The sequence below is a fragment of the Pezoporus wallicus genome, unplaced genomic scaffold (genome assembly GCF_028554395.1).
Source record: "Pezoporus wallicus isolate ANWC-B61680 ecotype Strahan unplaced genomic scaffold, APGP_CSIRO_Pwel_v1 contig_14689, whole genome shotgun sequence".
In the NCBI taxonomy this organism is placed as follows: domain Eukaryota; kingdom Metazoa; phylum Chordata; class Aves; order Psittaciformes; family Psittacidae; genus Pezoporus; species Pezoporus wallicus.
Window position 1 is genome coordinate 624,430 of NW_026637698.1, and position 23,057 is coordinate 647,486.

The 23,057-nt window shown below is 47.2% G+C and overlaps 2 protein-coding genes across 4 annotated transcripts in view; one reads left to right on the forward strand and one right to left on the reverse strand.

Moving 5' to 3' along the window:
- Positions 1–5,852, forward strand: TAS1R3 (taste 1 receptor member 3). Its single transcript, XM_057407258.1, is given in 8 exon segments — positions 1–19; positions 22–89; positions 91–317; positions 1,156–1,456; positions 2,163–2,942; positions 3,293–3,496; positions 3,800–3,917; positions 4,362–5,852. Coding segments are annotated over 8 exon segments (2,682 nt in total). The 3' UTR covers positions 5,327–5,852.
- A 3,804-nt stretch (positions 5,853–9,656) lies between these two features.
- Positions 9,657–23,057, reverse strand: part of DVL1 (dishevelled segment polarity protein 1) — a 69,729-nt gene continuing 56,328 nt past the window's right edge. Inside the window, exons 10-16 of one of the 3 annotated variants that reach the window (XM_057407261.1) lie at positions 22,560–22,627; positions 21,401–21,550; positions 18,497–18,628; positions 17,607–17,774; positions 16,983–17,189; positions 15,652–15,698; positions 13,997–14,136 (exon numbers count right to left, since the gene is read on the reverse strand). In XM_057407261.1, the coding sequence (XP_057263244.1) occupies positions 15,688–15,698; positions 16,983–17,189; positions 17,607–17,774; positions 18,497–18,628; positions 21,401–21,550; positions 22,560–22,627 (736 nt within the window). In that variant the 3' untranslated portion in view covers positions 13,997–14,136; positions 15,652–15,687. Of the gene's footprint in view, positions 14,137–15,651; positions 15,699–16,982; positions 17,190–17,606; positions 17,775–18,496; positions 18,629–21,400; positions 21,551–22,559; positions 22,628–23,057 lie in introns of all 3 variants that reach the window. The other 2 variants (XM_057407260.1, XM_057407259.1) reach the window with 2 other exon arrangements.

A 23,057-nucleotide genomic window follows, 5' to 3' on the forward strand; every position in this document is an offset into this window, starting at 1 on the left:
ATGCATTTTGCTAACCAAATCCTTCCCTGACATTTTCATCTCTCCAAGTTCTATTTAAAGAGACTGAACTGGAGCTGGGGAGATGGGATCCCCCTTCCCCACGTCTCTGTGATGGGTTTTCCCCAAACCAGACAAAGAATGGTCCTGGAGCTGCTGCTCTGCTTGAGCTTTGCCTGTGCAGCAGCCCTCGAACCCACTTGCCTCTCGGCTCAGTTAAGAAAGCCTGGTGATTATATCCTAGGAGGCTTGTTCCCGTTTGGAATGGACATCCTAAACCTGACGGCGCGGTCAGAGCCCTCCTTAGTTGTGTGTGAAAGGTAAGAGGAACAGCAGCTTCGTAAGTACACATTAAGTTTGGTCACTTGGGCTGGGAGGAGAAAGGGAAACAGTTCTGGTAGTGACTGATGGGCTCATAGCTGATCATTGAAGGGGAGATGGGAACAGAGGTGCTGGAGCTGTGCCTGTTCTGGACCATCCACTTCTGAGTCTGAACTGGGAAATGGGTTTGTGTCTGCTTGGTGCAGTCAGACTTACAAGCAGCACCAATCTGATGACAGCTTTTAGTGCATTGGCTTCCTTAGTGTTTGGAATCTAACACTTACAGTTGCTTTTGCTTCCAGATGGAATGAGAAGCATTCACTGCACTCCGCAGGCAGATGCCACATGGTGAGATTGTGCTATTTATTGCCTTTTATGAGGCAAAGGACACTCAAGTACTGTGCACAAGGTCACAACATCACCTGGCTTGTAGGCTTGCTGCTGTGCAGTGTTTCCTGCTCAGTTACACCAAGGTGGTTCACACCATCACATTACAAGCTACTTACAGCTCTTACAGTGGGAAGCACTGGCTTCATGGCAGCACAGAAGGCTAAGGGCAGCAGTAAACATACTACAGGTCTCTCTGTACCTCTGTTTCTCCTGTGAAGCACAGATGTCTTTGTGGACAGACAAGACTAATCAGCTGTGAAAGGCGCTCAGAGGCCCTCTACTCACAAGACAAGACTCACAAAGGCTGTGGGTACCAGGATGCTCTGACAGTGCCATGTACATCTGCCTTGGCAACAGGCAGGATGCTGAACCGTCAGTGTGGAATAAGCTGATCACCACATTAACAGCCCTGATAAACCACGTAACTCCTGTCTCCTCTCACTGCAGGCTGTATGTAGACGGGCTAATATGGGCTCTAGGGATGAAGTTTGCCATTGACCAGATCAACAACTCCACTTCCCTTCTCCCGGGAGTGAAGCTGGGCTATGACATGTATGACACGTGCTTTGAGCCAGCCATGGCCCTGCAGCCCAGCCTGCTGTTCCTGACCCAGAACAGCACCACAGGCATCGGGGTCCTCTGCAACTACAGCGACTACCAGCCGCGAGTGACCGCTGTCATCGGGCCGTACAAGTCCGACCTCTGCCTGCTAACAGCCAAGCTGTTCAGCTTCTTCTGGATCCCACAGGTAAAGAAACGCCCTGGAGAAGCAAGAAATCCCCTTTTAGGTAGGCAAAGGGCTTGGATCAACAACTCTGTTGATGCTATTGGTCTCTACACTAGGACTGTTGAAGCAGGTTCCAGTCTTTCCTCTGCTAAAGATTGCCTGGATAAGTCACTAAGCTCCCCTCCTGGACACAGTCCAGTGTCTGACATCCCAGAGAGAGAAGAGGTATAACTCAGGTTGCTGTGTGATCCATGTAAAATGGGAGTAAGAGAGCTCCCAGCATAAACTGGGAGGATCCCATGCAAATACATCTGTGACTGCAAGTTCTCAGTTCCCACAATAGAGCCAGCTGGAATGGTCAGGTAAACGCAGCCCTGAGCCGAGATATTCCTGAATCCTGGCTGCATCCCCCTTTGCACAAAGCAGCAAATTACTGTTGTCATTAATGATAAGGGCTGGTGCTGTGATGATGGACACAAATGACAGCAGAAGGAGATGGCCATGTGGGACAGCGCTACCAGAGACAAGTGATGGACCAGTTTACGGTTCTCTTGGTAAAGGCAGCCATGGTGGATGTTATCCCTTTAGATGAGTTCTTCCTTCCCATCACTGTTTAGAATCTAGTGCACCAAGACTAAGCAAAGGAGGTGGAGAGTGATCTGGGCTGTGGACACTTCCCTCCACATTACTCTTTGCCTTGCTTTCCCTCTTACCCTCTAACTCACAGGTCAGCTACGGAGCCAGCAGTGAGAAGCTCAGCAACACCGAGCTGTACCCAACCTTCTACCGCACTGTTCCGGGTGTTAAGAACTTGGTGAAAGCTGTGGCCCTGCTGCTGACCAAGTTTGGGTGGAACTGGATTGCTGTCATTGGAAGCGATGATGAACACGGCCGAGGAGCCCAGGAGCAATTCCTAAACATCGCTGAAAACCACAGCATCTGCATTGCATTCGAGGGGATCATTCCTACAGACCTGGCAGACCCCAATGCCAAACAATACCTGGAATACACCATTAACTTAATTAACAGGACCCAAGTCAACATCATTGTCCTTTTCTCTCATAGTCTGTCAGCCCAGGCCTTGCTGGAGCTCAGCATCAAGATGGGACTGGGCAAGAAGGTCTGGATTGGCACTGAAAGCTGGCTGTTGTCTGACATAGCCGCCTCCATCCCGCATATCCAGAGCGTCGGGATAGTCTTAGGCTTCATTACGAAAACCAGCCCAGTCCCTGGCTTCCAGGAATACGTTGCTGACCTCTTCACCTCTGTCCAGCAGGAGGACTTCTGCCAGGAGTCCAGAGAACTCAACCAGCTCCTGAGCCCGGACACGCTGGGCGCGCGCTGCAAGCAGTGCGACCGCGTCTCGCTGCGGGCCGTGGCGTCCTCGCTGAGCCGAGCCCAGGTAGAGCCCGTGCACGTCGCCGTCTACGGCGTGGCCCATGCGCTGCACCGAGCCCTGGGGTGCAGCCAGCACGAGTGTCCCAGGGCACCCATCAGGCCTTGGCAGGTGAGGAAAGGGGAACGCTGCAGGTTTACACCCGGTCTGCACACAGGCAGATGGGGAAGGGACCTTAAAGCTCATCCAGCTCCAACCCCTGCCATGAAGAGGGACACCTTCTACCAGAGCAGCTTGCTCCAAGCCCCTGTGTCCAACCTGGCCTTGAACACTGCCAGGGTGGGGCAGCCACAGTAAGGTTCTGGCTCCCACTAATCACACAGTTGGTAATGCAGGCAGAAGGCCCATAACCACCATCACAGCCCTCATAAGGGACAACTGATTTCAGCCAGACACCAGCTTGCTGCATTGTGAACATCACCTGTACCAGTATTTACTGTCTATTTTCATGTTCTCCTCAGCTGCTGCAGTTCATGGATAGCTTCCCCTTCGAGGTAAATGGCCAACAGTTCAGGTTTGATCAATCCCATGGCACGAGAACCGGCTACAAGCTTATATTCTGGTCCTGGGAAAACAACACCCTTCAGTATCTACCTTTGGGTGACTATGGAGAGTCCTTGTACATCAATGAGTCCCAGATGGAGCTTCACACTAAGGATTCAGAGGTAAAAACAGTGGGCAAAAGCACAAACAGTCACAAAGTGAAGTAACCCATTCTGCCGCTTCCATAGGACTGTTCACAAGGCGCTCTCTGCCTGCATGCTGCTCCCATAAGGTGTGTGTGGGACCCAGCTCCTGCTCCTCTGCAAACATGAAACCCACCTCCATTGTGCTGAACTAGGGAAAGTATTCCCAGAGCTGTCTGAATTTCAGCTATGGCTTGATCCCAGCACTGCCAGCTTCCAGTGTGTGGTGATAATGGTGCTTCTGAAAGCATCTGGCTGATGTGCGTTCTTCCTCTTGCCTAGGAGACCACACAGTGCTTCAAACAGTGTAAACCAGGACAGGTCAGACAAACCAAAGGATTCCACCACTGCTGCTATGACTGTACAGACTGTCCAGAGAACACCTTCTGGAATGCTAAAGGTGAGGTCTGGGAAACTCAATGGATTTAACTGTATTATGTCTGTCTGCTGGTGGAGATCACAAAGGTGCACAGATCTTCAGTGGGGCACCTTCCTCTGCTGATCCCAAAGAGGATGTATAAGGGCAATACTATTACCTCAAGAGGTAGGAGACGGATATGATGAAATGCTGGGGTCAGAGGTAGGAGAGAGTCCTATGGTGAAATTTTGGGATCTTTTGGAAGTTGGTGATCCTGGGGAAGGGAAACAGAGCCAAGATGTATGTGGGTCCTTTTAGGGGGAGGGTGGAGGAGCAGAGGTGGGGGAAAGAGACTGAACTACCACAAGCTCTGGAGATCCCATACACTTAGGAAGGGGGCAAAGCAGCACCAAGTCCTGCCTGCCCCATCCTCAAGGGCAGCGCTCCCTGTGAGGTGGTCACCAGGTCCTCACTGCTGCTTTGCAGACAGCTCCACGTGCGCTCCCTGCCGCCAGGACCAGTGGTCCCCTGCCCAGAGCACGCGATGCTACAACCGCAGCGAGCGGTACCTGTTCTGGACCGAGCCCCTCGCCATTGCCTTGCTGACACTGATGTCCATCACCATGACCCTGGCCTGTCTGGCAGCAGTGCTCTTCCTAAAGAACCTCGAGACCCCCCTTGTGCAGGCCTCTGGAGGCAAACTGAGCCTCTTTGCCTTGCTCACGCTCCTGCTGCTGTGTCTCAGCTGCTGCCTCTACATAGGGAAGCCCAGCAGCAACATCTGTATGATCCAGCCCATGGTCTACACCCTGTGCCTCAGTGCTTGCTTCTCCACCTTCTTCATCAAGTCCCTTGAGATCACCCTTGTGACAGAGTTCCCCCACTGTGCCCCCACCTTCTTGCACTGGGTGACCCAGAGGAGGGCCTGGCTCCTCGTCGCCCTGTGCCTGCTGCCCGAGTGCTTGTTCTGCCTTGGCTACCTTCACTTGGGCCCTGACTACCTGGTGGTTGACTACAAGTCGCTGCCCACCGAAGTGCTGCTCCTGTGTAACACCGAGTCCTGGTTTGCCTTTGCTCTGATGCACGGCTACAACGGCTGCTTAGGCTCTGCCTGCTTCCTGTGCACCTTCATGGTTCAGGCCTCTGGGAAGAAGTACAACTTTGCCAGAGGGATCACGTTTGCCTTCCTCATCTATTTCATCGTCTATATCTTCTTCGTTGCTGTATTTGTCACACTGAAATCAGTGCTGAGGGCTGTGGCGCAGATTGGTACCATGCTGATCATCAGCCTGGGTATCCTGGTGACCTACTATATCCCCAAATGCTACATCATTGTGCTTAAGCCTCACCTCAACACAGTGGATTACTTCCAGAATTCCATTGAAGAGGAGCCAGAGGACTCCTCAACAAGAGACAATAATCCAGATCCACCATCACCTGCTCCTCAATAGAAGCTGCCTGTATCTGAACGAGATAACGCTGTTTATGGTGACTCTATGGTCCCAGACACAATCACCAGACAAAATACAGCCTTATCCAGCGGGCTGGACACTAGGAGCAGAGCTTTTAAGTTGCAAAGCATAGGGCTTTACTCAATGAGCTAAAGCAAAACACCCCCAAGCAGAGCAGCATCCATCCTCTCTGTAGCTATCTGCTTGTTTCATCACTCACAAGCGTAGATAACTGCTCCAGATATATCCATGCATCCTTTCCCAGGCCTTAAAAGAACCTTCAAAGATATTCAACAGCACAGGAACTAGAACACCAAAAGGGAATCATCTGAAAAGGTGTGAGATTACAGACCATAAATAGAAATCCTTGTGATTAATGATACTAAGAGTACCTATCTACACAGCACCCTCTATAAAGATCTTCTCCTAGCAAACAACAGCAGAAAATACTGCTCCTGTGCAGGTCTGCTCCTCTTAGATACAGGAGGTAGATGAGGGGAGGGAACAGAACCAAAAGGTCCTGCACACTGCCGCTCTGTCCTTGCAATCTGTACATGTATCTAGTGTGTCTGTGCACCCACCTTATTAAATATGGAGTCAATGACATCCTAACAGCTCTGGGTCTCTTTTTTACCCTACAGTCAATGCAAATGGGCTGTGAAACTGGTTCTAGTGGCTACCAGGATCCCTGATACAACCGTCCCCACTGTCCCTGTAAATGAGATGCTGTGACAGGACACTGATCCTCTGGGCTGCCCTCTTGCTGCTATTTAAACAGCGGGGTCACACCTTCACAGTATGGTACTGAGGAAGCTCTGCTTATTTGGACTGAGGTTTAGAGGATACCTGGAAAAGTACACGGGAAGCTACGAACATAGAGGAGGACACAAAGAAACGGATGTGTCCTACACAAACTGAGGTACAGGGAAACAACCATGTTCAGACCAAGGAGCCTCTCTGGTTTTAAGATGGAAAGGCCAAGCAAAGCTTCTGATGATAACCACTGCTCATCTAGCTCATGATATCATCACTACCCCGCTGCAGCATATTCACTGGTCCTTACACATCACTGCCTATTGAAACAAAGCACAAGATGGAACCTGTATTTCTCAAGAGATTTCACAGTTTCATTCCAACTCAGAACAACTGTAGTTATTCAGGCCAGAATCCCAGTAAAACTGGGATGTTTGTCACCTAAATTATGCTGTACGAGCTTAGATACAGTAATATAAATCATTATCATCATTCACCTCTTCCAGTATGAAGTCCAGTTTGATATCTCTGCCATGACACAAAAAGCTGCACTTCCCAAACTCAATGCTCAAATTTGTGTCATGTTTTCCATGGAAAACAACTTCTTTTTGTGTTTCCTTGACTGCTTTGTCACAACAGGCACAGGAGCTGCGCTGCTCCGCACAGGCAGCTGCACGCACGAGATGAAGAGTACAGCACCCAGTCAAATTGCACTTCACCCACTGGTGCTTCATGAACATGCATTTGCAAAGAGCATGGAAATGAGGACGAGAGGCACGGAAATGAAGAGTGCAAAGCACACTATCCAAAGGCAGGGCACAAAGTTCCTCCCCTCTCTAAAACCACACAAAGATCAGCACAGAGGAGCAGCGCTTACCCAGGGGGGCATTCCCCAAAATCAATCAATCACTTATTCCTCAAAGAAGAGTCATCACAAAGCACTTGTCAGCCTCACAGCTGCCGTGCCTTTGCTTTACTTGTCCACATTTTCTAGGTCTTGCAAAGCATTTATTAGGACTCATTAGAGCCTATGTGATGCAGCTGTGTACGCAGGTGATGGAGCTGATGGCCTGGGCCTGCTCTGCTCACCTTCACGACTGCAGGATCTTTATCCCTGCCTAACAAAGCCCAGCAGCAGCACCTTCCCTTTTGTCTTAGGTGTTTCCAGAGCCAACGAAGATGTTCACCAGTTTTGATCCTTATTATAACCTTCTCTTTAGTGTAATACACATTTATTACACACCTCTGCCCTTCCAAAAGGCTGGAGAGAAACCAGCCAGCCCAGAGCTTTGGCAGAGATCAAGTAAGAAAAGAGGAGATGGTCTGTTGGATTACACAGCATCACAGTACCAATCAGCATTGTCTCAATGTCTACTTATAAACCACAAGTACTACTGCAATAGGAGGTGGCTCATCAGGTACACTGTGCTACCAACTATCAGCCAACAGGTATTAAATATTAGCCATGTAGTGCCTCTTCATGTCAAGAAAGTGGCAGCCAGCGCTCAACCTTTACTTTTCCTAACAGTGCAGATGCAATACAGGAGAGGATTTATCTTTAATCATACTGAGAGGAATGATGACATCTCTCCTTCAGTTCAAAAGTAAAGGATACAACCTGATCCAACACTTTTTAACCAATACCACCATACTTATTCTTTCAAAGCACAATTAGGCTCCAACACAGTTGTTAAGAAGCTCATTGTGTGATACTGAAATGAAGCAACCAGCCAAGTGCTTCCTCCAAGTGAAACCAGAAATATCTTAGCAAAAGGCTCTTCACAGTAACTTTTTATCCTTTAAACAACCCTTATTCCACTCTCCTTCTGCACCAAGATGTGAAGTGGCAAACCATGCAAAGAGAAAATGGAGAAGCTGCACCATTATTCCACGTTGCTACCCAACAGCAGCAAGGCAATAATCAGGTCACATCACTGAGATATTTTATCTTCCCCACTCACTTTGACAAGCAACTCTACTGCTCTTTTATTCCATACATTGAAGCTTTTCCATCTATGCACTACATGGTATTGGAAGTTTACTCACCAATTCAGCTCCATTAAGGAATCTGCAAATTCATCCAAACCAGGGAATATTCTCTTTGTTAAGTGAAGAGCTTTGTGGTGCACTGCAGAGCACTGCAGGCAGTTTTGTGGCCACCTGAAGATAAAACTCTCCTGATGTACTTGAGGAAAAACATGAGATATTTAACAAAAACAGTGCTCAGATTCATTCAAACCAGCAAAAATCTCACCTCAAGACTGGAAATCCTTGTTTCTGGAGACCTCAGCAAGTCTTCATGAGCACATTGTTGCACCCGAGGATCTCAGCAGTTCTCCTCACTCCAGTGCTGTGATTTCATAGCAGAGAAGCATTAAGTAGCTTTGGCTCATCATTCCAGAAATAGAGAAGGAAAAATGCCCTATTTAGCTCTATTGCTTCTTTCTGGCAGCAGAGCTACAGCCACCACAGACCGAGTTTTCCTTTAGGTGGAAGGGGAAGAGGAAGGAAGGGCAAAGCAGCTGATTAAAGTACTCAAGCAGTTGGAGACACCTGCAGACAATTCAAACCAGCTCAGCTGGAGTCCATTAGCCTCAGTAAAAGAACATGTCCAAAACTCTGATCATTTCATATTACCTGGGAAAATGCTGGCTAGAACTTTTTGTACCCTATGTAAATAAATAGGGTTTCAGAAGGAGAAGATGGGGAATTCTTAAGGCTTTCTCATAGGCTCTTGCTATAAATCTGCTGCAGAACTGCACCATTTATAGTGGGTGCTTCCATAATAACTGCTGCTTTGTCCCTACCTTTGCTGTTTGATCTCTACCAGCTAAGAAGAGGGAACGTGCCTCATCAAGCTGTTCTTTGTGCATGAACCACTCAGACTTTGTCCTTATGTTGCGTGACAAATACACTGATTTAAGGCTTACCAGTTAGTCTGCAAAGTGGTGTCCTAATGATCCTAGCTTGTCTCTGCTGGAGTGCATGTGCACAGTCCAGAAGAAGGGAATATTCACATGGAACAGCTGAATACACTGATGGGCTCTACCAGCAGATTCATCTCCTGGGTCTGCAGGCAGGAAAACATGTTCCAGCTCATGGTCTTTGTAACAGGATGTATCCTTTTACTTCCACAGACTTCCTCCAGCCTTTCCTGTACACCTACCCCTGCCAAGCTGTGAGAGGGAGAAGCTCAATATTAAGAAGGGCAATTCAAGAGGAAAGCACAAGCTCTGTGCCAGTGTATTAGTCATTAGCTCAGAGCTACAGCTCTGATGAACGGCAGGGCCTTGTGCCACAGGGCATTTAACCTGCATGGAAGAGCCAGGCCTCTGCACTTCAATCATCTGTGACCTGGTTTAGTGATGAACACTGATCAGGTTCCTGTCATGCTTTGAACTGGAAGCACTTCCAAAGTACCCTGGAATCCCAGAACTCCCAGTTGGTAGCTCCTGAGCATCATCTCCTGTGAAGCTTCAGTGTGGCAGGGAAAAAAGAGCAAGATTCAACCAGTATTTCATCATTCTGGTATAAAAGATAATGCAGTAGTGCAAAGAACTGAAGACATACACTGTGGTTATCACATAAAATTAAAAGCTTTTTAGTGTTTAAAATAGCATTTACACATAAGCAGCTATATATTAACTATACAGACACTTGGGTTTTAATACAATATCTACAAAAAAGAATTCAATTATGCAATAGACATTTAACAGGAACAGTGCAGTCCATGCTAATAAGAGGTCACTCTTTGAGTAGAACCAATTCTAGAATAGGCAATAGTCTGGGGTTTCAGTATTTAAAATCAGGTAACTTTGTTCCTCTACTGTACAGAAAATTCTTTACATGGATTTCTAATCACTGATTAGAATTAATAATTTTAAGTCAATCTCATTACAATCCAGTTAAATGCAAACCAAAAACAATTACATCAACTCATGAGCTGTCAAGTCTCCAGATGGGACTGCCCATTTCAACAGAACAAAAATAACAGCAAAAGTCAATGTCTGTGCATCATTGCTTGCCATCCAATAGACCTTTGGATAAAGTGTCCAGGGGATTCTTACCTTGGAGAAGTAGATTTATTAACAGGAGGTAAAAGACAATTGCAGTGCTTTTAAGACTATTTGCCAAAACACCTTACTCCTCAGAGTTAATACACTGGGTGGGTACCACTACCCCTATAGCACTACCTCCTCTGGACAGGAGACATCAGCCCAAAGTGTTTTCTCACCCTCTTCTATGATCTTCCAAACATACCTGTTAGTCCTTGTGAAGTTATTGGCATCAACACATGCAGAGCACAGGCAGGTGTCGAGGGTCTCGCTTCCAGAACAAGAATGGCAACTATTTAAGGCTCCTGTTTTGAGGCTCTTTCAGTGCCCTGTACAGCAAACCCACAACTCCTCACTGTGGTTAGAAGGCACAGGTCAAATTCTAGTGCCCAGCCAGCGCCAGTTACTTGACATTAAAAGAGTAAAGTTTTAGGTCCTGGTGAGAGAAACAGTTCTGCAGGATGCCAGCCCTCTAACTCCCTTCCACCTGGCTCAGTGCTTCCTGTTGTGAGTAGCTTCATGGGCATCAGTGGCACTTTCTTCTATAGGTAGTACTGTACCCAATAGGAGAAACTTGCACAGTTAAGCCCCCTTGTTGCAAAGACACGTGCACATGCATCGAAAGCCAAGGGTGGGATTTGGGATATCTCCTGTCTCCGTTCACTTCTGAACATTAAGAGCTAGCAATGGTTCAGGCCTAACCTTCCATTCACTCAAACCAGCCTCTCCACTATACACTACAGGGCAGGGAAATCAAGCTTCTGTTTTACACACAGTGGCCATTCTGTATTGCACTGTTCACAGGAGGGTCATTTACATACTCCTACTGCTCTCTGTAAATGGCAGGTTCTACACACTATACAGTATTACCCAACCAGCACATCTGTCAGTACATTCAGAGCACCCAGCATTTGCCTGAAATGGATTCCTGCTTGTGGGTGAAGCTATTCCAGGCTGGATTTAGCAGCCTGATGTCCTCAGCTTTCCCACACCTATGTTAGGGACTGTCAGCCTCATCCCAGAGTTACCCACAAACACACAGGTATATAACACAGTCGTTTCAACGTAGCAGCATAGACCAGCAAGACACAGAAGAGATTCTGCCAACAGCATAACAAGAAGAAGACAAATAAAACCCCAGGAGGTGTGTAAACTCTTGCAAAGACATAAGGAAATTAAATAGGTTTCTTCCATGGGTGAAAGCTCAGCCCCCAGCTTTAATCCCTTCTGGAAATAGCTTACTAAAGAATGACACTTTTCCCCCAGCCCTGGAAGTTCTGCCTGAAGACAAAGTGGGCCAGAAACATCCTAATATAGAAGAGATGAGAGTTGAAATTCATTTAAGAGTAGAACCACAAGTGATTGTCAGTAAAGTCACAGACTCCTTAACAGTGCCTCCTGGAGACACAGCACATTACAGGACTCTTTCACCCTGATTTATTCCATTGCTTTAAGTGTCAATCTGTCCGAACAACTTACTGAGTGCAGTCAGCATCTTTGCTGTGTTATTGGGAGGAGGAAGGGAAAAGAAGGATCCTGTTGCCCAGTCAAGCTTTAGGTAGCGTCATTCTTTTGAAGAAGCCACCACCACCTCTGCAGTCTGCGTTAGCACCATTTTCAGGAACATGATGTAGCTTTTGTAAAGCAAACTGCCCCCAAACCACTCAGCTCGTTTAGAAGTAACCGCAGTACCCGGCCTGAGTGCCAACAGCTTCCCAAACGCCTAGATCCCTCTGGAAGTCAGACATCAGTCTCCAGAGACATGTGAAACTGTTACTCTGACTCTTGTAAAAGGGATGGGTTTACACACAGACCTGTAGTAAGAAAAGAAGCAGTGAAAAACGTAACATACCAAATGGACAGGTGGAAGAGTGAAAGGTGAAAACCTCCATGCATGAAAGCTCCATGTACATAGTGAGAGAGACACATTCTCTTCTGACATGCACATCGGATAGTCACACTACCCATAAAGCATGGAACAGAACAAAAAGAAGCTTCTTACCAGTGAAGAAAAGGCTTATATACAGTAAAGACTGAATTAAAAGCACCTGCCCTAAAACCTGCCAGAAGCAGGTATCTCACAAAAGAGGATTTAACTGAGGCACGGCCCCATGGTCAAATGCCACTAAGTGCAGCTTAACACACAGTTCCCATTAGATGAGCCACTGGAACAGTGTGGGTGTGCTCTCACCATGCCCTCATCCAGATACTTGAGAAAGGCTTCTTAAACATCAGTGAAAGCTCCTGAACATCCTTTATCAAGCATCCATAGCCTTAGAGTGAAAAACAGAGTAATGGGGATATACAACAGCAGCTGCTTAAGTCGGAGCTTCCCAGCAGGAGCTTTAGCATGGGGCTCACTCTGTGTCAGGTATAAAGGTTCATTCATTGTACCATTTATGAACTGTTCTCAAAACACCCTCTCACCTCACTGCTAACATCTATAGCCCCCATCCCTTGGGTAACACTGCCATTGGGATTAGACATCTCCAGGTTCCTACGTCAAACAAAAAGAGAAGGATAGATACTGCTCAGAAACGAAGAGGAGAAAAAGAGGTGATCAAAATGAATAGCCATGTCCCAGTGGGAGCCAGGATTTACCTGCGTCTCTGCTAGAGTGGGATAAATGTCTGCCTTCAAAAGGGAAAAGCTGCAGCTACACTGAGAATCGTGTAGCTGCAATTGTCCTGTCGGTGTGGAAACAACTTCTACAACCTGTAAGCAAGTGCATAATATGACCAGAAGAAACAGGCACATCTGTCAGCAGGGATGTGTCTGAAATGCCCAGACTGCAGCTACAAAGTCACTATCAGGATACTCAATGAGATAACTTTACAAGTTCTGCACAATGAACACATACAGTAGCAAGACTCCAGCACTCCCTTGATAAGAGTATCTAAAACAACCCCAAAGAAAACCAAAGGAAGATCGATTTATACTCCCTAGTGAGCAGAAGAAGGTAGCCACAACTTTGCCTTCTGCTAGGAATCGGTTTGAGCCTGCTCCTTTCCAAGCACGTGTTGTCTTGCGGGTGCCACGGCTGCGTAGAGTGCTGATGTGCATCCAAGAGCGAGCATGACAAGGCAGTATCACAGATACCAGCCAGCGGTCAGTTTTTGCCTTGTAAGAGGAAAAAGCAGGGAAAAATAAAAGTGCTCCTATGCATTACTGGAAATTTAGAAGTCATGGGAAAGAAGAGTCTTTGAATCAGCCCAAAAGATACACTAATTGCATCGAAGTAGGTGCCACAATTACCAAAGCTCATTAAGATGTGAATATACACCAGCCATTCACAACCAAAAACAAGGGGGAGGGGGGGGAACAAACCCAGGATGAAGAACAGATGCCATCGATTTGCTGGTATTTAGCAATCCCAGGAGATACTGTTGTTGCTGTTGTTCCTTTTGGTGGGGATTTTGTGTGGTTTGCTGATGTTTCTGCAACACAACTGCAACCCAGGAAGGTGCGACATGCAAGACAGCCAAGGTCCTTCCATCACGCGTTCGACAATGACCAGATTGCCCACCCAGCCCCAAAACAATCCCCCATCCCACCCCAAACAAGCCCTTCCCCAAGCAGAGTCTGAAGGCACTTCCTCTCACATGATGTCAACAAAGAATTCACAAGGGTTGCCCATAGCCTTCTGGAAGGACTGCCGGCTCCCCGTCAGCTCCGGAGGCACGGAGCTCAGTTCCCTTACGGGGGGCCCTCCGGGGGGACCGCTTGTCCCATAGACTTTGGAGCCCAGCTTGGGGAGGTTGTAGAGGGGTGGCACTCCTGGAGGCCCATAGGAGTGGTGGCTTCTCTCGCTGTGGGTGGCAGAGCCGTGGCTCCGGTGGCTGAGCTGGCTGAGGGGCCGCTCGCGCCGCACGCCGCTGGCGCCGCTGCGGGCGGTGTGGTCGGACTCGCTGCCGCTGCCGTTGGACTTGCGGTCCTTGTCCCTGCCAAGAGCCCTCCTGCTGGTCTCGCTGGTGCTTCGGTTCGAGCCGCTGCTTTTGCTTCCTAAAGGCCCCGGGTGAGAAGGGATACATGGAAAAGGAGGAATTAGCTCACGTTCGCTGGCGGCTCCTGCATCAACCGATGCGGGTACGAGCATCGTGATGGCAACAGTGATGACAAAACCAGGTCCGAACGTGCTGCTGGTGGCTTAGGGGATTCAGCAATGACAGCTGGTAGAACAAAGCTGACAAGGTGGTGCCATGCACAGGTACACGTAGACACCTCAGAGCTTGCACAGTGAAAGCAGCAGCTAGCCCAGAACCAGAACTGAAAGCCATCTGCTCTGCTGCCTCCCCACTGACTGCAGGGACGGGAGGAGCAGAAACAGAAAGGAGAAGCAGGCATTTGGGTTTTGACTCAAGCCAACAAGGGTCAGTGTAGTTGTAACTGTCTCTGGTACCTTCTATGGGCAAAAGCTCCCCAAAAAGAAACTCATTTGCCTTCTCTACCATCCTTGGTCATAGCAGGGACAGACCACCTGCGGTTAACTGATGTCCTGTCAAATCATAGAATCCAGGTTGGAAGGGACCTCAAGGATCATCTGGTCCAATCTATCTTAGCAAAGTATGACTTCTGTTGGCTTCATTGGAGATCTTAATATGGATTCAGCTGCCTCCACTACAAAGATTCATTAAGGTGAGCTTTCTGAAGAGGTAAGGTGCTCCCTGAGCTGTCATTTCAAATGTCTCATAACAATCTCGTACTAACAATGAAGAGAGGAGAAACTACCTGTTAGCAGGTCAACTGGTACAGCCTGGCTCCAAAGAACAACACAGAGATCACCTCCAAGAAGGATCTCTGTAAGCTCAGTGTGGCACATGTTCACAGTGGAAGAAAATGGACAGCTTAACCCTTCCACAGCAAATATAGCCTCTATCTTTGTCTCCTGATGCGTTCTGTTGCCAAACACTGTGTTAATCTCAAAACATATGACATCCAGTGGGCTCTGGAGCAGGGCTCTTGTTCACCAGATGCATTCAGCTATGATCTAACGTGGCACATAGAAGCGAGAGTCCAGAAGAAACCCAATTCTAACACTCTGTATTGAGAGTGCCCAATGCAGTCTCATGTCCCAGTACTCTTAATACCTGCCTGAGACACCTGGGCAGTGCTCAAGTGCCTTTCAGTATATGGAGCAGTGGAAGGGCACTCATAGATAAATGCAATCCATACGGACAACATCACTAATAAATCAGGAGCTGGGATTATTCATTTATTCATTGTATGAAGGGCAGTGAGGAGAGTGGTGATGGGATATTCCCATCTCACTGACAGATGAGGTACCTGATGCCATTCCCTCTGCAGCTGCTGCAGCACAGTCACACAGGGGCCAGACAGGTTGACAGGCTAATGCCACGCTATTGGACTATTGTATTGAGACAGGTTGAGGGTCCAAGACAAGTAAAAAGGGAAAAATAAAGAATAAATAAGAAAAAAAAATACAGCTAAACATTTGGGTCACAAGAATCTAAATGATCATGCTGTGAATTCATTGTTATGGAGGCATTTGAAGCTTACCAATCCCCTAGAGTCAGCCATTCCTCTATGAATCCTTCAGTCTAACGCTTGCTCAGGACAAAACAAGGGAATAACAGTTACAGACAAGAAACAACACAGAAGTGTAGTTTCCAAAGAAGAACAAGTGTTGAAACCCTTCAAAACTGAACACCTTGGTGCCTTTCACAAGGCTCTCTTTGGCCAGTAACACAGGTTGCATGGATGAAATACCAAACCTTTCCTATTCCAGCAGCAGAGATCTCATGATCCCTCAGAAACACATCATCACAGTCTTCCCAGTACAAGCAGCTTGCAGATCTGAAAGCTTTGGATACCCCTGTGAGCTTCCTCACAGACACTTCTTAGTCTGAGATAAGGTGGGCTCAATAGGCCTAAAAGTTCCTGTTAGGGAACTGTTTTGCAGCACCTAACCGGCTGTGGTTAACAAGAAGAAGCTGCATCCAAATTACTGGATGTTCACCACAAAAACACACAGAATCCTCACCCTTGCTTTAATGGCAGCATTTCCAAAAGCAAACTCACTCTGGAGATGATTTTAAACCCCCCCAGACCATCTGTACAGACAAAAACCACATCATTTTTATTTAGTGAGGTTTAAAATGAACCCAAAGTTATCCTAGGGCAGGAAAGGAGGAGGTCAGGTTTTTAATCCATGCAGTATTACCTTTTTTGCCCTGTCATGTATTACAAAAGAGACTCTCCTCCCTGTGAGCAGTGTTTCAGCCCTGTAAACCATCTGCTGGCCACCTCATGCTTGTCTCACACAAGAAAAGGGAGTGATTTTCCTTTTGTACTGAGCACTGACGTGAAAGCAAAGAGCCCCTTGGTTCTAATCCCTGCTCCATCAGCAACAAAATGGCCTAATTTCTAGCAACATCAAGTGCCCCACCGTTAGCAATGGCTCTGACCTCTAAAAGGGGGGCAACAGTTTACCTGTTTTAACAGGGTGGACAACTGAGTCATTAATGTTGGCCTGATCAGCATTACCCAAGCAGTAGTTTAACATGTGGTGCTGTTGGGTAGGAAAAGCACAGATACCCATGCTACCAGCTTGGCTCTAGCTCCCACAGGCATTTTGCATGGGGTTCAGAATTCCAGCACAACTATAACGAGCATCTTTTCCATCCTATTCTGTTCTGCTGACTCGCTTAAAGCATCGCTGGCGGTTTCAATACAGAGCTGAAAGGCTAACTCACTCCATCACATACACAGAATCCATGCAGGTAGCACACAAATCCACAAGACAGGAGCACAGACAGCACAAAGGACCTCAAGCAAATGGTTAGGGGTAATGACAGCTGTAGGAATAAATCCCAGATGAATCAGCTTACCTTCACTTTGCTGGCTCCCTGCACTGCCGCTTCCATAGCTAAAGCCTGGGTCTTGGTACGCTGGCGGAAAACACGGAGGGGGCAGAGGATACTGATAGGGGTATCCTTGGCCTAATGGCCAGGGAGCAGCAGGATGTGGAAGTGGAGCAAGGGTATCCTGATCCGAGGCTCCGCTGGAACCATTGTTAAGGTTCAGTGCAGCCATATCTGGAAAAGAGAGAAAAGGTGAAGGCTCTGTCCTTACCCAGCAGCTGGCTCCTGCACATTAACAGCATCAACAGGGACCAGAGGGACTCAGCCCCCAGGGATCACTCAAAAAACTGCTAGACATTAGTATCTACCACTGGTACCAAGGTATCTTTCCAGCATTTCCATCATGAGGAATCATCCCCATTTTACAGCTCGGAACTGGAGTCTGACTGACAAGCAGGAAGTCTGTGGCATCACCAGAAATAAATCCTGCTTTCTTGAGCCTCAGTGCAATGCCCTGTTTGCTAAGTTCATCCTCTTCCAAGTGGTCCTCTTGTCCTGTAGCTTCAGAACACCCATTTGTGGATTCCCTCTCTGTGCATCCTATGAGCAGACCACACACACCTCTTTGCCCTTTACAGATGAGGAACTTACTGCCACAGAGGTCTCCAAAGACATAATAGCACTGTTCTGAGAAGGTGATTTTGTTCACAGTGTGCCTGAGGTAGCCGTGTTTTAACATGCTGCTGGCGTATTTGCGTGCCTCTCGTCGGTCTTTGAAGCCTTCCACGTGCGTGTAAAGCCAGTCAACCACATCTGCTCCTAAAATGGGAAGACAAAGAGGAGACCCAGGATCAGCAGAGGCAAATCGAGCTTTATGGGTTTCTAATGCTCACATTATCACATAGACCCCTAGGACTGAATAAAAACATGAACAGGCAGCAATCTTGTTGCAAAGAGCTTAAAAGATCAAAGACTCAGCCTGAGTGCTGAAGTAGTTACACCAAACATCAATAAAGCAAGCAAAGAATCATCTCGCATCCATTTGAACACTACATTAACAGTGACACCAAATAAGCACACAGAAAATGCTACAGTTTCATTGTTCAACCCCTTCTGAGCTGCAGTAATGAAAATGACACAGGATTTACTGAACAAAAGTGACCAGAGAGTCATCTTCCTTCAAAGACCTGGATTTTCCTCTTTCTCAGCAAAGGGGAACTACAACCCAGACTAAATGGCAGCACTTCAGGTCACAGGGCAAAGAGAATCAAAGGCAGACCTGTGGTAATTTAATTAAGATGCTTTATTAGGGCTGTGTGGCTGCCTGGAGCATGCAGTAGCCTTGGCTGTCCAGGCTCAAACATGACCTGTTAGTTCTCTTCTGTCTTGCTTAAGAGCTGCTCACAAATCCTAAGTCAAGGGCATATAAGAGGTCACAGACAGGCAAAAAGAAGTTAATCTAAAGATAGCCCCTTCAGCCTACTTCCTAAACCCCACTGATTTCTTCCCCCCCCCCCCCCGCATCCCTTTGAGCTGCTTACCTATCACTGCATTGGAGATGGTAATTTTCAACCACATCCTGTCCCGAATTTCAAGGCCTGAGTCTGGTAGCTGCATCACCTTGACAATAGTAGCCATGTCACTCTTCACAGTTAAGGGAGATTCTTCTAATTCTAAAAGAGAGAAAGGTCACATGCTTCCTTGAAATGAAACGAGTCCTAAAACAACTTCTCAGCTCCCGGTTTGGATGACACGTTTCCAGTTCACCACCAGATGCAAAACCAGACCCAAAGGTTCCCAAATGCACCCTCATCAATTGTAAACTTCACACCAATTCTTCACAGATTGTGCTCAGTGTAACCAGTTCAGTCACTGAGATGCTGAGTCCCTGAACGTCTTAACTTCAGGTCAGTGCTGCACTCCTTCAACCCATGAAGGCCATGGACAGCCTCTGCCCACCCAACAGTTCAGTGCACTGAATGCAAAACTCTGCAGGATAAGGTTTTCTGGCTTGTTGTTTAGCTTTTGAGTTAACAGTCGGGACCAACGCCCATCTGCATGGAGAAAGATGACAACCACGTCTCAATCAATGTCCATTTGGGTATTTAAGAGTTGGACATCAGCATAACTGGGGAGTGTTGAAACTGGAATAGAAAGCTTCCATCATCAGGGTAAAGGCTAGGGGTTTCCTTCAAAATACAGCTTCCAGGATGCCAATGGTGGCAGCTTTACAAGGTAACAACTCAGTGCAGCATTACTTTGCTCTGCACCTTTCTTGCAGAACACTTCAAATACTGCTACCCCCAACTGCAGTCATCACTGCTCAATCCATACTTCACACACTCTTGAGGCAGAGCAGCCTCACCAGGGGCTTCGTACTTGGCTTATTGATTGTCAGAACAGAACCAGAACAGGGCTGAGATTCACCCTGCTCAACTGAGGTGCCTCCCAGAGGAGTCTAGTTCCTTTAGAAACTCCTCTACCATACAAAGTGGCACCTATCTTGAAAGCCCAGTGGGATGAATCTGGGTTCAACAGCCCACGAGCCTTGTGTTCTGCACAGTACTCAATCATCCTGACTATGTTCTTTGGATACAGCACCTCCTTCCTGCTCCCATCTTCTCAGCCCAGCAAAACTCATGTTTTCATGACTTGAGCACATGTACCCTGTGTTTTCAGACCGTTCCAGCAGGAATTCAGAAGCCCTCCTCCCCTCGCTTCTCCCAGCTCCCACATCACCCACCTTTCAAGGCACAAGGGAACTGATTTTGTTCTTTTCCAGCAACCCCAAACTTTGATAAGAGGCACAAGAAGCGTGAAGCAACGAGAGCTGAAAATGCTTCTTTCAGTATGTGTGCTGCTAAAGTGCACGTAAACATCCCAGAGCATCTCTGCACGCAGTTTCGGTACTTCCAAAGCTTGAATAAACAGAGTTTGCTTTTGCTTTAAGTTAGTTTGGTTAGTGGCAAAAAGCAACATGTTTGTCTGGGGGTGGAAAAAGCCCAATACACCAATATTCAAGTAAAGAATGTGGGAAGCAATAGATTGTATTTTTTTGGAGACCTGTGATCTACATATAAAGAACAACACTGGCCAAGGCAGAGTTCAACACTCACAACCCACTGCAAGAGAACATTCTCCTGCATCAGCCAGAACACTGCTGAGAAATAAGGTATTCTTGAAGCAATAATGAAACACCTCAGTCTGCCTTGGTTTGCATAGTCCTGTTTCTGAACAAAACACAGAGCTAGCACAGAGCGATTCCTACTGGGTGGTGGTGATTTGTACAGCCCCAGAATCCCAGCTGCTTTAATCACTAGCATCAATGTGATGGTGGCTGTGCAAAGGCTTCAGGTGTAACTTCACTTTGGCTCTGGAAGCTGGAGAGCAAAAGAATGCCAATCAGAAGGGAAGCAGTCCTTTAGTCCATTTGCATTACCCTGGCCTTGCTAGACAAAGTAAAACAGGAGACGTTCACAGTGCTTAAAACAAGGACCCATGAAACAGGCTTCTCTAGGATGACTCTATTAATTCACTGCCTCCCCTTTCACAGCCAGACACTGTAGAACAGACAGGCTATTTGTTTCAAACACCAGTGACTCTGGCCTCAGAGGATCTGAAACAGAGACTTCTGAACACAAAAAGCAAGAACCTCCATGCTGAAGGAAGCTCTTGGTTCTCTGAGGTATCAGTGCACAGCCTCTCCTCTCCTCCTCCATTCCTCCCCAGCTCTGTCTTTCCTGTCAAAAACAACAGGTACACTTTGTACCTGGGGCTCTGAGGTGCTGCCTGCCCTGTTCTGGGGGGTAACAGGACTGAACTGTGTTAAGCAGAGGGTCACAATAAAGGCCAGGGGTCCTCTGCATTTTCTTGCATTCAGGAAAGGAAGCGCCGTCAGTCACTGGCATAGAAATGAGAAGCTGTCTCCAGAAATGTGGTTCTGCTCCCAGATAACCTTTATTTTAAAAGTAGGATTGAGGGGCACATTACATTTGGTTTTTCCTTATTCAATTAATTGTAGAAGTATAAAAAAGTATAAAAGAAGGCTACGTGAATAGCAGTGGAAGATTTCCTATGTGCTACACCGCTACCATCATTATCCAGTGACATCTACCAGAAGTAAATCATGTCAATTCATTAAAAACCAAATGCAAGGAGGAAGCTCTCACGTTCACCTAAGGGGAATAAAGGTGGAGACCTGCCTTGTAACTTTAAAAGGGACCAGAAACCACCTCTTCCTGAACGTGAACCACTGGGTTAACTTCTGACCTTCAGAGAAAGGCTTTATACTCCCCCTAAGAATCACAGATTTAAGAAAGCATTCAAGAGTTGTGTGGTGCTGTCGTTTTCATGGTGCCTGTGGCCGGGGTTGGGTTGTGCACAGCTCTGCACTGCTGGCCCCGAGCAGAAGGCACCTGCCCTGTGCTGGCCGCAGTGTGACTTACTTTCCGAATCGGGAATTGAGCTTGTTAGTGAGGAGCTGGTAGATGTGGTGATGCTCATGGAGGGGCTCATACCGTAACGGGGGTACGCTCCCGTCATGGCTGTGGTATGAGAGATCCACGCTGCAGGATCAATTGGCCTCACTGGTTCAGCTGCAAGACAACCAGGAAGGGAGAAAGAGAGACATGGAATCAGGTCGGCAATAAACACAGAGACCTAGAGTAGAAGGAATGGTTTAGGGTACACAAGTCCTGACAGTACAACTAAGATCGTCCCAGCATAAGGGAACAAAAAAGCACCTTGCCAGCAGTAGCTGGATTCCTCTAGCAATTGGATATAACACAGTAGGATAAAACCATGACATTCCTGTTCCTGTAGCTGCAGTAGGAGGTATTCCCCTGTGTGGGAAAGAAGCTATGAGTCCAGTACTAATCTCTCACTATTATTCCATACAATGAGATAGAGAGTCTCATTTCGCCATGACACAAAGTATGACCAAATGCTTTGCCCCAGGTGATGGGAAGTTCTCTCCCTACTTCTAAGGGTCTTGGATCCAAAATAACCACTCAGAAGGTGAATCAGAACAGCAGCTTTAGAGCTCTGTATTTGCAGAGATGAAGCATCACGGACTTTTCCCCTCAATGTTTTCAGCAGCCACAATGAAACCTTTTAGGACTGGCATAGTCTTTCAAGATAAACAGGTAAGACATATAAAGACCAGCTGAAGAGACCAGTGTCAGTGAAAATTACACTCAGGCCTTAAGAAGAGCACATAGCAGGTCATTTATCAAGCTGGGATTTTCCTTACGATTCCTAAGGACTTAACTGGGTGAGCTCCCACAGTCTGCACCAGGCCATTGCACTAATTTCAATGGACAATACTATCCTCATCTTCTTGGAAGGACTGGTAACACCCTGGTTTCAGTATCCTAAGCAGAGCACTCACCAGTAGGAGGCATCTGTGTGTTTGACACACGAGCATAGATGTTTTATAGCTACTGAAAGGATCTCAAACCCCTGCCTCCCAAAAAAACCACAACCCAACTTAAAAGCACCAAACTTGCAGGGAATGGCAATCTGTTAGAGGCCAAAATAGCTGAAAATACCCTGGACCTTGAGGGCTCCACAGGAACCCAGCAAAGAGCACAAGTATGTACTCACCCCTGGGGATGGTGAAATAACTCCTGGGAGTAGGGTCCCAGCATTTGGCTACTGTTAGGCTGATAGGTCTAGGAAGAAAGAAAACAAGGGTGACTCTCAACTCTCCCTACAGAAGTTGTAACTGCTACAATGAGCTCTCTAAAACGAACGTATTCCTACCCAACAGCTGCCAAGTACATTCTCAGACTGCTTTTGAGATGCTTGTCCAAGTATTTTCAGTATGAACAGGTACCAGGATGGTGGTGGTTTTGCACAGATCATGAGCACTGCTGCTGAAATCTGGTCAAACGATCAGCTCTTGAGCTATTAAAACACCCATCGCATAAACAAATAGTGCTACTGAAACCAGGCAACTCCTAGGTTGTGTTGGCTTTGGCTGGCACCTTGGAACTAGTCTCACCTACTCATCAGTTACACCAAGATGTTCAGAGTTGAGATAAGCTGGTTGCTTATTGAGCTCCAAATGCTGATTTCTCTGAGGCTTGCCCAACACCAACA